We start from the raw sequence: 15,416 nt of genomic DNA on the forward strand, positions 1-15,416 counted from the left end.
GATACAGATAAACATATATTTCGTTTTTGGTTCTGAACATCTACAGATTTTTATGATGATCGGAGATCCTACTGATATTTCAGATGTTAACGGACAATGAGCTTTTAGTTCAAATAAATACTTTGAATGATTGAGTTCAGGAGATCGAAATAGGTTATCTAGTGTGTTCCCGTAAAACCAATAAAAATATACAGATATTTTAAAACATATATATATATATATATATATACCACCATCCCATCACAACAGAATGTGTAGGTTCCCAAGAACCATACACCCAACCCACACAACATATAAGGCCCTGAGCACAAAGCCGAGGAACCTGCGAAAATACTTCTTTCAACAATACCCCCCAATTAAAACATTTTTCCGCCATTAAACGGAGATATCAAAACTCAAAACAGAATTCAGAACAGATATCAGAACAGAATCCAAATCAGAAATCAGAACAGAATTCATGTCATGTATCAGAACATAATTCAAGTCGGAAATCAAATAAAATATTTATATGATTAGGGAACACACCAGAGTTTACAGATATTATTCAGAGGTGCTAAATAATCTTAGCAGGCAGAGAAACACGGATTTTCAGTATACCGATAAAATATCGGAAGTTAGAAATATTATTGGAAAAGTTCATTAACTGACGGAATCATCAGTTATTCAAAATGTGAATTATCAGGATCATATCTTATTCGGACAGTTTTCAGAAGTTATACGAAATCATAAGGGTATTCAAAATCCTTTACATCCATGTCAATTGATCGGATAATCGAACAATCTTGAGAACGAAGATTCAGAATCTTAATAATCTATGTCGATTGGTCAATTCATTTTCCTTCCAGGGTATTTACTCTTTAATACCACAAATTCTTGTCCATATATCATCTTCAGAATCATCGCTGAATAGATCTTCCAATGGTTTTTATTTCCTTTCCAAGCTTCCACGATATCATGAAATACTGACATGCTTGATTTGTAGTTCATGTTCCATAAGGACAGTACATCTTATAAACTCATCAGAATTTCCAGACTTATCTAATTCACTTACTTAATCCTCAGTCATAGAGGTTACCTAGTTCATTTAACAGTCATGTTCATTCCAGTTACTTCGGGATTTTCCAGAGTAATTCAAACGTTCCTGAATTTCATACACATGTTGTACTTCCGTTCCATTCAATTTGGTCTTCGTGGTTGATTTGTCGAACAAACGTCCAATTCTTAGTACTGAATGCGATCTAGAGTTGAGCTAAGCTGAATACTTCTAAAATTTATCAACGAGTCAAACTTGAGAAGACGAACACGCATTCCAGTAATATCTATGCCATTCAGGTATTGACATAGCTTTAGGGTTGATCTACTCACTTAAATTGTGTTCCATTACTTTTAAAGGTAGTCCAACACCCATGCTTATTTGGATTCATGAATTAATCCAAGACATTTACTTGGTATAGGCCATAAGAGTATTTTGGTAATTTTGGTGTTCAGTTTTATTCCATTCATATCAGAGCTCGAAGATATCCATTCATTCCTGAGTTTGGTGATATTCTTGGTTCATTTCCATTACAGGGGTATTTTGGTCATTTTACAGATTCAGTGTATTTTAATCCTTTTCTTCCATCCGATCTTACTATTAAATTTAATCTTATCATTTATTTCAGTCTTTTCGAACAATTCTGACAACAGAATACCCCGATAAATTATTCTTCAGGTATTTACTCATTACTCGGATATTTTCGGGTCAAGTGCCTTATCAGATTTTACAAACGAAATATCATGAAATTTTCTTTACAAAGACAGGATCTTAATAATTAAATTCGTACTTAATCGAGTTAAGTACAAATCCTCAAAGTACTTTCTCCTTCAGGGTCAACTCTGACTATTTTACCTCTCAAGGGCATTTCGTAATTTCTTAACCAGATAATTTCGATATTAGCTCTTAACGAAAATAATATAATATAGAGATCCTATGATTAATTGCTTCCTCGAACATTATTTGATCTTGAAATGATTCTTTAAAAGACTTCTAGTATCTAGCATAAACCATCTTGGGATTAAAAACCGATTATCCATAATTTTCAGGTAAAACTAACATTTCTTATGCACATCAATAGTTTTAGAAGATCAATAATTCTTTTAATCCACTTCCAGGGATAATTCTTGTCATTTTCCAACATAAGGGTAATTTCGTAATTTTATCCAATCAAAATATTCTCATAATTTATCATCTAAGTACCTTTAATGAGATAAATTATAATCTACATATCCATGGATGATTCTTTTATCACTTAATTCCAGAACTTGTAATTTAATTTTAACTGTCCTCCAATTTGTTATAATAGTCATCTGAGTCATATTCAGTTACCTACTTTCTACCGTATTCGTATCGAGTGTAGATCTTCATTAATTACACATATGAGACCAAACATTTCCATTCATGCATTTACCAATACCAACATGTTCTATAAAGCATAAAGAGGTAGTAAAGTATTACCTCGATTTTTGTGCAATACTGATCGACCATAAAATTCCATTCGAACGCCCTCGATCTTGAAATCATCTTCCAATATTTCCTCAAATCCATATCAATAGAAATTTCATTAAAAACGGAGCTTAATTCTGAAAAACGGATCGAATCATATGATAAATCAGTGAAAAATAGCTTACCGGGTTCGAATTTGGAAAAACGGACTTCGGATTCGGATTCAGGACATCGAAAGCATAAAATATAACTTTTCGAAAATTTGGAATTTTCAGTCAAAATCAAAGTCAACGGGTTTAACTGGAAATTTCGAGGCCTTCAGGTTCGAATTTCGAAAAACGGATTGCGGAATCGGATTTGGAACGTTGAAAAATGTTAGGATAGGTATACTCGGTCAAAGTCAAAGGTCGTTTAATGCCCGGTCAAAGTCGGTCAAAGTTTTGGTCAATTGTAGTCAACGTCGGTCAACGGTCAACGGTCAACGGGTCGGGTCGGGTTAGAACCGATCAAACCGGTCAAAACAGTTCCAAAACCAGTCAAACCGGTCATTTTTCCTTTCCCCACGCGCAGTGGCGGCACGTGGGGGTGCGTGGGACCTCTTCCGGCAGCCTATAAATCACGGAAAAATTCCTAAAAATTATTTTAAGCGATTTCGAGGCACTTACAAAGCTCGGTTCACAATTTTGAAAGGTGGAGTGCTCGATTTCAACGAATCATAAACTTTGATCGCTTCACCTCCTCACGCGTCGCCGTCGACGGAGACCAAGGATGACACCGGCAGACTCGGAACGATGCAAGGAACACGATAGTGCGGGAGGTGTCGTAAACTGATCATCGTGAATCGACGAAAAACCAATTGAAATCGAGTTATTATGGACGATACTTCCGACTGAAATTAACGACGAACGGCAACGATGCACGACGATATGTTTAAGGGGTTTTGTTCCTCGTTCGACAACAAACACGATGATGGTTTCGGTTTGTCGATTGGAGGTCGGACGGCGAGTAAATCGGAGTTGAAAGAAGGGTTGTTGGAGAGGGAAAACTGGGAAAATATTCTGCTGAACATACGGGGGAGAGATTTATAATTCTCTCCAAAATAAAAATGGTTAAATCATGGGTTTAGCCACTGAATTTCCTGTACTTCTTAAAACGGTCTGCCAACTTTAAAATTTTATAATTTAATCCCCGTTTTCTTTTAAAAATACCAATTAAATTCACCACTTTATAATTTCTTAAATTTAGCCCCTAAATTGGGGTGTTACAGGGCCATTGTTGGAGTAATTAGTATAGAGTTTCTTTTCTTTAATTTACCAAAAAAATAAATATTATTTTAAATAATTACAGTTTTAGAATAATATCATTTTTTCACCTCATCATCTTATAAAATTATATAAAGATTAGTATATTAAATATTAAAAATATAAAATAATTTAACTACTCAAATTTATTAACATTTTACTAAATCAAACTCTTTGTATATTATTATTATTATATTTATAATTTTGAGAAAAACACGAAGAATAAGAATTAAGAATGATCCATATGAAAAGAATCCATTATTACATGAGTATTATTATCCAAAGTATCGGTAATCGTATAATAAGATATGAATGTAATGGCATTCCACCATTTTAACAAAAAAATGCTAGTATTGGTATTAAATTATTATTTTTTAATGATTGTTTGCGTTTTGTGAGTACTAAATATGGACGTGAAGTATGTGCAAGTATAAACAATCGAACAAGTAATACAATAGAGAGTGAGTATCATATCCACGGGGATTGGAGGAAATTTATAAATTCAATCAAAGCAAATAACTACTTTATCTAAGTACAATTAGTGTGATTGTATGTACCAATGAGAATGATGAGGCAAAATGAAAAGTATGTGGGTGGGGATAGAATGATAGTGTGTTGTGGAAGCAAATGGAAATGTCGTGGCAAAATAGATTGTGTATAGTGAAATCAAATCAAAATGTAAAGGCAAAATAAAATGAAAGCAATGGGCTTGAATAAAAATGACTTGGCAATCCTCATACAACAAGCTACTACGGGAATGAATGATAGGAGTCACTTAGGAAACTTATGTCTATCTTCTCAGGATGGTCTTACTTCTATGTCTTACTTGCCCGACAGAGTTTACTAAAGGTGCCCTACACTATCTCTAGTCAAGGGACTCGACAGGTTGAGAATGCCTTGGCAATACTTTTCGGTGTTAGCATGCACAGGGACCCTATTGGTTCGATCAATAGAATATGTCACGGTACTACCACTTAGAGTCAACACTAGCATCTAACCTGTCGACCGAGCACTACTCCTTTTAGTCGATTGAAATCCTAGCCTTATGTCTAAAGGTGGATTAAGTTTAGTTACTATCTAAAACCCATTACTTATGTTAACCCTCCTTAGTTTTTCTCGAACATTAAAGATGAGCTACTTAGTTTCTCTCTAACACTAAGTATTTTCCTAAGGAATGACTACTTTCATAGCTCCTGCAACCTTAAGTCATTAAGCACTATAAGAAAAACAAATAAAAACATAAAGAAAAACAACCATCCATTAAAGAAAAACTTAAGCCTCGGTAATGAACTCCCACCAAATAAAGCTAGTTCATGGTGGGGTTTGAATATTTCATGAAACAAAACATGAAATTCATCCGTTCTATACAACTCAAATATGATAAGAGATAAAAAAAAGCAAAGGGGTGGAGGTAAAGCCTTCGACGCGCATTGCCAGAGCTCTTCTCAACCACCATGAACTGTCCTAGCTCGCTAGCTCCTCTCGGATGCCTAGCTCGCCACTCCCTCGAGCTTGCTAATAGGGGAATGCAACGGAAAAGTGGAAGAATGAAAAAAAGGTGGAAACTTTTTATTCCAATCACCTCTCCACTCTCTTTTCTCCAAATCAAGGCTTATAATCTGATGGCTTCATCTCCTATTTATAGTGGGGAATAAACCTAGGGATTTGTGTCAAAATTCCCATGATACCCCAAGTTTGTTCCCTTCACATGAGAGGTGGTATAGAGGTGATAGTGGTCCCCTCCTAGGTGGTTTGCAACTGGGCATACATGCAAACAAGGTCAGCCAACCAAGGTGCCAGATGTTCCCTCCTAGGTGTCTGGCAGCTGAAGACATGTGAAGATAAGGACAGTTGGCTGAAAAATATCTTTCTTTGTTTTTTCTCTTTCGAAATACGGTCCAAATTGGCATTTACATTCTGCTCAGCATTCCCAATTTGTCACGACAATTCTCCTTGTTCATCATTGCTCCCAAATCTTGCACAACATCAAACAAAACACCTTCCCTATAAAACAACACCGTTTTCAAAATAAAATGCCACGACAAAATAAATTTCCACCACATGCAACTATATACTCCTAAATGCATATGTATGATCCTATATGAACACTTAGACAATCAATAACTTAAGTGAAATGCCCTAATTATGACATTTTTACGGAGTTATCAATGATTTTTTTTTCCGTGAATCCAATGTGAGAATACAATTTCGAAAAAAAAATATTTTCCTTAATAATGATACTTTTCGTGAATCAAACACGCCTTTAAATAACTATCTACTTGGTCAAAATCATAAAGAATTGTAAGTGATTTTAGTGTCCAAAACAATGAATATCAAAATGAACACCCCTATATTTATTTTCTTCAATAATATTCCAAATTAAATTTTAGGTCTTAAACCCTAAATCATAAACTTCAACCCCTAAACTACACCTAAACCCTAATATCTATTTCACCCCAAACCCCAACACTAAACTATGACATTTGAACCTTAAACCCCAATAACTAAATCATACCTAAACATAAACCGTACTCCCTAAATCATAAAGTCTAATCCTTAAATTATATCTAAACCCTAAATCTTATAACCTAACACTTAGACCCTAAACCTTAAATAAAAAAAACCAAAATATGAAGAAAAAAACATGGGAGACGCTTTGTACTCCATGCATCTCCCCCAATTTCATATTAGAATCGCATTGTTTCATGCGTCTCAAAATTGCACTAAATCGAATACCTTATTTCTGAAAATAATTACAACTGATCATTATTTGAGCCAATAAAAAATTTCAACACATTATCTAAAAATTTACCACGAACTATAGGATATGCAGTTATAAAATTTAGGGTAAATTACATGTTTAGTGTCTTAATCATTATTTTTGTTTCGTTTTAGCCATTCAACTATTTTTTGTTTCAAAATCATATCTAACATTACGTTTTGGTTTCATTTTGGTTACCCACAATTAAAAAATGAACGGTGATGTTGATGTGTCATCATAAGGTAGTCTCATGTCATCGTTGTTTTTTTAAAAAAAATATTATTTCAGCAGTTATGTTAATTTTTTTAACGGCAGGTGACCAAAACGTAACATTATGTATGATTTTGAAAAAGAATAATAGTTAAGTGACCAATATTAAACAAAAGTGATTGTTGTAGTACTGTAACGTGTAGTTTACCCTAAAATTTTAAAAGAAAAACTGGTATTTTTATTAATTTTTTTATTCAAATATGATAATTAAAAAATAAACTTCCAAATTTTGACCGGTAATATAATGTTATAAGAATATTTATTATTATTATTGAAAATCTTTAGTATAAAATGAATAATAGAATCCGATCTAAAAATGTGAAATGAGAAATTGAAAATGATATTGTTTAGAAATGGTGAAAGGGAAATTAAACATGTTTTTATGTCCATTTATTACCCATAATTGTTTTGTTTAATTTTGACATTAGCTTTATATGGGCAAAAAATGTGAAGGAAAAAAAAACAAAATAAAAGAAAGAAAAAAACCATAGTATTATATTTTTAAGGGGATAATTAACATTTGTCTTTAAATTTTTCTATTTTTCTCATATTAATATAATTTTTATTTTAGCCATACTAGTGCTCAAATTTGTCAATTTTTTTCACATTAGCGTCTAAAGTATTTTTTTAGTCCACATTAATGTTTTAATTTATCTCTTCTTAAATTGATAGTTTTTTTAACAATTTTAATTTCTATAACTTTAATATTTTAATATTGTTATATCTTTTTAAAATATACAATTAATTATATATTTATTATTTTCTATAATTTCTTGTAATTTTGGTTTATGATGTGGTAACCTCTTGCACTACCCTAACTTAATATTGTTACAAAAAGAGATACTAATGTTAGAAAAGTAGACGAATTTATGTATCAACATGGTCGAAAAATATTTAGATATTAATATACGATTTCTCGGTACTCTCAACCTTTTGACATTTAATGTTCAAACTCTGACATTCTCGATGTTTGAACTCGAATTCTCAAGTAATAACAACAATTCCTTAAGATTCAAATTTGATCTCTATTTGTTTTCTCATATAAATGAGCCAAAAAATAAAATTAAATGTCTTAAAGATAACTCTTAACTTATTTATTGGTTAAGATAATATAAGTATTGATTTAAACCAATAAATTAATATTATATTAATTTAAATAAAAATCAAATTTAAATACTGATTTAAGCTATAAAATAAATTGAGTTATACTTTAAGATAATAAATAACTAAATTAAATTTTAAGTATCTAATTAAATAAAAAATCATAAGTGCCAACAAATATAAATCAAATTTAAGTAAATATATATATTTTCAAATTTTATTATCTTCGATTAGAAGAAAATGATATCGGTCCGGTCTAGATCTTAAAAAACTCGCACACACTGCTATGTGCCGGCTGCTGCTAAAACTATCAACTTCATTCTGTCCTACAAAATGATTCATTTTATCCAGTCTTTTATTGGCAGTGTCAACTTATTTACAAACCAGATTATGGTAAAATTTTATTTTACATTTTTCATTAAACTATTATTAATTAATAAAATCTAAAATAAAATAAAATATTATTTTATAAAACTTAATTATTTCCCGTCTTATCGTTTATTCGGTAAAATTAAGTAAATAATGCCGGAAAATTAATTAATTAGTGAGATAAAACAGCTTCAAATTTATTTTGGTAAAATTTAAAATTGCAGTGCTTGTGAAACTCGTAATGTCCCATGAAGAATTTCATAAATATATATTAAAAAGAATTATAACTCTTCATATAATATGAAACAAAATTACATGGAACTCTTCACACTCTTGCGATGAGTTTTAATTTTTTTATATATTTTATAAAATTCATCATACCCACATGACGTTTTTCATATGTACTGTAATAAATGACTTAGATTTCTATATTTTAAAAAAATCATTTATTTTGCTCAAATTTATTCATAAATAAAATTTAACTTAATTATAAAATAAAAAATTAAATTGTATCTACTTTTTATTTTGATTTAATTGTTTAAAGTTTTTCTTATTAAAATAAATATATAGTATTTTATTTCATTAGATCAAACTATTATCATCCAACAAAAAACCCATTATTCAACAAATAGATGACATATATTTTTATTTTCTCTTAAAATACATACAATAATAAATAAAATCAGAATGCATATTAATCTTTAATTTTAATATGTATTTTGATGTTGATTTTTATTTTATTTTATGTATTTTAAAAGAAAATAAGAAAACGTGATCTTAAAATGACAATAGATTGAAATTTACGCATTTATTTTAAATAAAAAATATTAAACACTTATAATAATAATAATAATAAATATAATTTAAGCACTTATTTATAATTAAGTCACAAAATTTATGTTAACTTCTATATTTTCGTAAATTAATTTATTATAGTAAATTAAAGTACTTAAATGAATCTTTTATTAAATTTATCCTCAAATCATTCAAAATAAATATTATAGTAGTTTAACACCCATTAGTCTGATTCACTCCTAAATCAATTAATCCCCTCTCCACACTCTGTTCTTTCATTATCATTTGTCCTATCCTCAAGAATCAAGACCCATTTCTACAATTTACAAGACCCTAATTTCCAAAATATTTCAACACAAAATTTATATTTACTTATTTTAATATTTATAATCACTATTTTATTTATTCTTAAATAATATAAAATAATTTTATAATTAATTTAAAAATTATTAAATAAATATTATCTAATTTAATATTTTATTATTTTAAAATTAATTATATATACTATAAAATAGATCAATTAAAAGACATATAAAAAGTAGTGTACTTTTGATCAAAATTATGATGATCAAATATAAAAGTAATGTATTAGCTATATTTTTAGTAGAAGAGGCTGTAAAAGGCTTTTTATAAATAAAAAAATATTAATTTATTTAGTGTTGGATATATTTGGACTTACAAATACGTTATATAAACATTATATATGTTATGTTCAAGGGTATATAGGATTTTCTGCCATTCTATCTTCTTCTACCATACCCGTCGTTCTACTACACATGTTCTTCTGTTACACCCGCTGTTTGTCTGCCATTCTACACTGCGCCTGTGCCTCCGGAAACGTTTTCCTCTATGCCCTCCTGCGTCCGATACCTTAGGCTCACCTGAGCACGATTTTGAAAACTAAGCTTTACATGTCTCTACATAATACCATAAAAAGTTTATATTCTTACATGTTAGAGCCATCTTTTTGGTACATACGACAAATTGAAGTTGCAGACAAGCCTCACTATACAGTAATAGAAAGTCTACAAAAAATTAGTAGCAGTAGAGGATCAACATATTTTTTACTCCCAGCACCAAAAAAGTAGATGCATATGTATGTGTATATGTCACTGCAAGAAGTAATGACTTTACGTTTTGAAGAACAAAACGCATTTCACAATAGAATGGCTTACTCAAATGCAAGTTAAAGGCTGGCTATAGCAACAGAATCAAGTTTCTTAGTCCCACTCTCATAATTCACTGGCAACAAGAGTCCAATAGAAGCTGAATATTCCTGAAACTGCACTCGCATCATCATTTAGATCAGTTTCAGATCGAGTTTAAAAATCTTCAAGCCTTATTATATAAATTAAAAACAGAAGAATGTTCAAATATAGTGAACTCTGCATGCGATTAACACGATGTGGATAGCTAAACAACAATAAAAATAGAAGTAGTAAGAGTTCTTAATAGTTGATCAAAGGGAAAAAAGTTCATGCAATTGGCCTAGGGGTGCAATTTGGAGCTCGACCGAACATTAAAATATAAGCTCGACATATAATCAAGCTACTCAAGCTTTACCAATTTTTTTACTCAAATTCAATTACTCGAGCTTGATTAAGCTCGTTTGTATTTAAGCTTGAGCTTAAATTCGAATTAAGTGTCTTCTGCGTGTAAAATAAGGGTATTTACGTAATTTAATAATATAAAAATATTTAAAATATGTATGAATAAAAAGCAAGATTAGACTCGCAAGTTGTTTGAGCCAGGTATTATGGTGCTCGAATTCCACTCACGCTCAGCTCGATTATTACCGAATTGAATTCAAGTTTTTTTAAGTTAAACTCGAATAGCTTGCAAATAACTCCCCTAGCTGTTTCCTTTACACACACTTCTTTTTTTTTTAAATAAAAATAAGTAGGCATTTTATTACTAAAAGAGGTACACACATTGAAGGCCAGTTTTTGCAATCTCAAATCCTCTATTAACATGAAAGAACATTTATTAATAATTCTTTATTTTTCTGGTAAATTTATCAAATAATTATTCTATTCTAACTAATTCATGTTTTTCCAGTAGTCCTAGTTTAACAAGATTTGTACCGGTTTAATGAACCAAAGAACAAATATTCAAAAAAAAAATTAAAGTAAGAGACAATACCTGTTTTACAAGCTCTTCACACTTACTAATCAACTGTTGAACTTTAGCAGCTCCGGATTCTCTTACCATACTGGTCTTTAAAGTGATGGAGTCTACCTATTAAGTTCAAGAAATACAAAAGGGGAGTTTAGAGTTTTGAGTAACTTCTGGTAGAAAGTAGGAACATCTTGGTACTGTTCGAAAAGAAGACACAAGGACTACCTCTGTCACCACATCTTCAACCTTCTTTTGCCTTGCTTCCAACTCATGTCGCTTAGACAAGACCTCTGACTTCATACTGTTCCAATATTTAGTATATTCCTCAAACTTGAGATCTCTTTTTTTCTGTAACTGCCTTAGGTGTTCTTCCAACGGTCCAACTGGTGAAAGAACAAGCTAAAGGTTTAAGAATCTACGAAGTGATTTGAAAATGAAGTACAACAACAAAACAATACAACAGAGCTTGAATAAGAACCTGCCTTTTCCTTGTCGTTCAATCAGTTTAGCCTCAAGTGATTTGTCTAATACAGCATCATCACTTAGTTTAGCTCTCATACTCTTACATTCGTTTTCAACTGATTTTGCGGAGTTCACCTATTAAGATGAAAATTTTGTTCCACAAACAAGCCATAGAAACCATAAAAATGGAGGTCAAGTACACTAATACTCAGTTTTACAGAATAAGCACATACGAGGATCTGGTCCATGATCAGTGTACCTGTTCATATATAGCATGCATGTTGACTAGTTGACCATGTACTTTCATGCTTTTCCAGATATTTAGCTTTCAGAATATACATTGTATAGTTGGCTCTTCTGATTTAAAATTAACTAGTAGTGTTTCTTTCAGCTATCTGAGATAAGAAAAATAAACGCATACTGTCTTTCTTCTCATCATGTCAACCAATTATTGTTGGACTCTGAAAAGGAAAAATGTACTTTGATTGCTAATAGATATACTAAATTCAGCTTAGCTTTGACATTGACAGTATGAAAGAATACAGAATCAAGGTTTCTAAGGGAAATTTAAAGTTTGATAGTCCAATTACAGATCTATTTGTTCATAACTCAAATGTATGCATGTGAATAAGCATACATCTCAGCTCATATTTTATCTGTCTAAAGCTCCAAACAGAATTCAATCTTGTGGGTGCAATAAATGATTCCAGATTTTCCCAACAGCACAGGGTACAAAAGCCAAAGAGTGAAGCAAGAAGTTCAGCTACAACATACGACTAAGCACTTCAAGAATGGAGATACAAACAGCCAGATGAAAGATCTTGCACAAAAGGTAAGGTATGCAATTGTTGAACTCCTACATGAAACAGATAGATGAATGTGCATTCTACATGAAACAGATAGATGAACCTTCTCTAATGCATTGCATTCTCTGCCATAGGTAGGAATGCATTTAACTGAATACAATCAAGCAAACTACGTGCTCATCCCGTCAGCTTTCAGATGGATGACAGAGTCTGAAGACACCTGATACGGTAGTTTATGAAAGATGCATACCTTGCTATAGACCTCAACAGTGGCAGTTTTCTGCTGAAAAGATTGCATAGCTGATCTTTCTGCATTCTTTGCCTCATCTCGAGTTAATTTCTTCTCCTCTAAAGCTCTCTTTTGGGGAAAATTGCAAAGAACGAAACATAGAAAATAATGTTTTAGTGCAAAGGACAATCATACCAACCAGTGTTACCTAATTCGCTCCCCACCCCAAAGAATCTAAAAATAAACAACATGTTTAGTAATCACCAGTCTTACTAACGAATTGTATAATTGCATAATATCACAGGTAAAAATAAATAAATAAGTATATCATGTTTTGTCTATTCTAAAGAGGCTTAATATACTATTTGGTGCATGAGTTTGTTGCCTTCTTCAAATGTGGTCCGTATTTTTTTATCAAGTTGGTACCTATATTTGTTAAACATTACATATTTATGAATCTTACGAGTGTATACCTGTGTTTCTTTTTTACAGATTTGGTACCTATATTTTTCAGACATTACACATTTGGTACCGGACAGTTTGTGTAAAGTTTGACAAATACAAGTACCAAACATGTAATATCTGGAAAATATGTGTACCAAATTGGTAAAAAAGAAAACAAAGGTACCATATTTGTAGATGCGACAAAGTCAGGTACCAAATGATATGTTAAGCCTTCTAATTACGTACATAAAAACAGTCTCCAAAATAAATTAACTCTCCATTTTTACTTGCTAGAATTCCATTTGGAATGGAATGACATATACTAGGCTTGAGAATAATTAACAGCAATGCCTTACATATCTGGACCATAATTACCGAAGTTAAACTTAATATGAAGGAATATGCACCTGTATTTTATCTGGCGACTGAACTATTTTTGGACGTAGATTTGCATTTTCTTGGACACTTTGAACAAGGTCAAACTCAGCTTGAGAAATCTGTCAAGTGGAGGCATTTCAATGTAGAAAGCAGTAATAGCTAACACTAACACTTAAAGAGTGGAAACCTCAAAACTGTTATTTGGAAAAGGGAAACCAACATTAGGATCAAATGGTGGTCTAACCATAAAAGAGAGAAGATCCTCTATGCAAATGAAGAATGTGATGTATGTATCTCATCATATTAATAGGAACCTAGATCAAACACTACTAAGAAAAATCCTTTAGGTGAAAATACATTGACAACAAACAGAAAAAATTCTTTAGTTAACCATAAAAAAAAAATTAGCTGACCCTATTCCCATATGTAATGGGATAAGGGGGAGGTAGGATAGTAGGATGCTCCAACACTAAGTTGAGAGCAACTTCCGTGGAAGACCTCCAGTAATTATGAATTGCCCACCGTGGGACTCGATACCACGACCTCAAGGTTAAGAACCTTACGCTCTACCAACTGAGCTGGACAAGCAACTCTTTAGTTAACCATAAATTATACACAAATGATGGATATAAATTTAAGCATGTAATATGGTCAAGTTTGAGTGCAAGTATTCTCTTCAATGACGATAAAAAAACCTAGATAGGTTAGCCTCCACACAAAATTGAACACTTGTCAGCCATGCCTAAATCAGTGAAACAAAGCTTTAACAACTTATAAATCAGTGAAATATTGATAGCCCACGACTGTAGCAACATCAGGCATCCACCAATTTCTACAGTAAATTTATTATCTGTGATTAATGACGCCTTGCACATCTCGCGGTAAAAGAACGTCAATATTGCTGATCACCAACTATATTTATCAGTTTCCCAAAATAAGTCCAACAATGGGAGATATTGTACATGAACTAGATTACTGAATTTATCTGGCATCAAAATTCCCCCAATCAGTTGGAGTATATATGCTCGAGTTGCATATATAACTTCTTCATCGATACTATAATGATCGATCTTAAATTTGTTTTCTAACCATGATAGCCTCAAATGCGACCCTTTTAAAATAGATGGTGGTGGCGTCTTCCCGAGGTACTTCTCACAAACTAAAATTGGGTTCTTTTCACTTTTCCTTACCACTGTCATCCCATTTATCGGGAGCCCACTTTTTATGTCTTCACCATTCACGTGGATGGACCAGCCTTCACGGGCATGTTGCATCAAGGCAGTTGTGCTGCACAGACGACAGTGGTGTAGCTTTTCAAGGGCACGAGAAATGATTTGAAGACGAACGGTAGTCCTGGCATCCTCACCTTTAAAACGTGAAGATTACACGACGTCTTCACTGTGCTCGATTTCGGGTTGAAGACGCATAGAAATCAGGGCGTCTTGAAAAGATCACCTCGAGTCTTCACCATTCACTATAGCAAATAACCTATCCTGGAAAACAATTTGGCGGGTGTATTATCTGGGAAATAATTCACTGTGCTCGAACTTTTTCTTCAATTTTTGACTATCTTCTTGGATATATACTGATTTTGTTTTTCAGTAGCCTCAAAGATCAAGTACTTTTATTTGTATCTTCTTAATTGCCACTTGAACATAATAATTAATGTATATTATTTTAAGTTGGCATGTTTCTCTTTCCGAAAGAACAACAAAAATAAAACCCTATTTCATATGTAATGGGATAAAGAGGAGGTAGGGTAGTAGGCTGTCCCCAACGTCAGGTTGAGAGCAGCTTCCGTAGAATACATCCGGCAGTCAGAAAATTAAAAATAAAGATAAAATGCAATGCATGTATAAATAAATAAATACATAATTAAACAGTCTTCATACGTAGTCTT

General features: G+C 31.9%; 1 protein-coding gene across 1 annotated transcript; it reads right to left on the reverse strand.

Annotated features, from left to right (window-relative positions):
- Nucleotides 1-12,352: 12,352 nt before the first annotated feature.
- LOC120213618 (kinetochore protein NUF2 homolog) lies at nucleotides 12,353-14,790 on the reverse strand. Its single transcript, XM_039211711.1, has 4 exons — nucleotides 14,707-14,790; nucleotides 13,546-13,635; nucleotides 12,716-12,823; nucleotides 12,353-12,515 (listed from the first exon to the last, which is right to left on the reverse strand). Exons 1-4 carry the CDS (start codon nucleotides 14,788-14,790, stop codon nucleotides 12,423-12,425), a joined length of 375 nt encoding a protein of 124 aa, XP_039067642.1. The 3' UTR covers nucleotides 12,353-12,422.
- Nucleotides 14,791-15,416: the final 626 nt, after the last annotated feature.

This window comes from Hibiscus syriacus, unplaced genomic scaffold (assembly GCF_006381635.1).
Source record: "Hibiscus syriacus cultivar Baekdansim isolate YM2019G1 unplaced genomic scaffold, ASM638163v2 tig00000738_pilon, whole genome shotgun sequence".
NCBI lineage: Eukaryota > Viridiplantae > Streptophyta > Magnoliopsida > Malvales > Malvaceae > Hibiscus > Hibiscus syriacus.

Coding starts and splice junctions, on each gene's coding strand:
- LOC120213618 (XM_039211711.1), bottom strand. CDS start 14,790: ATGCAACATGCCCGTGAAGGCTGGTCCATCCACGTGAATGGTGAAGAC. Junction 13,636..14,706: donor CGATAAATGGGATGACAGTG/GTAAGGAAAAGT, acceptor TCCACTTGACAG/ATTTCTCAAGCTGAGTTTGA. Junction 12,824..13,545: donor AGTCGCCAGATAAAATACAG/GTGCATATTCCT, acceptor TTTCCCCAAAAG/AGAGCTTTAGAGGAGAAGAA.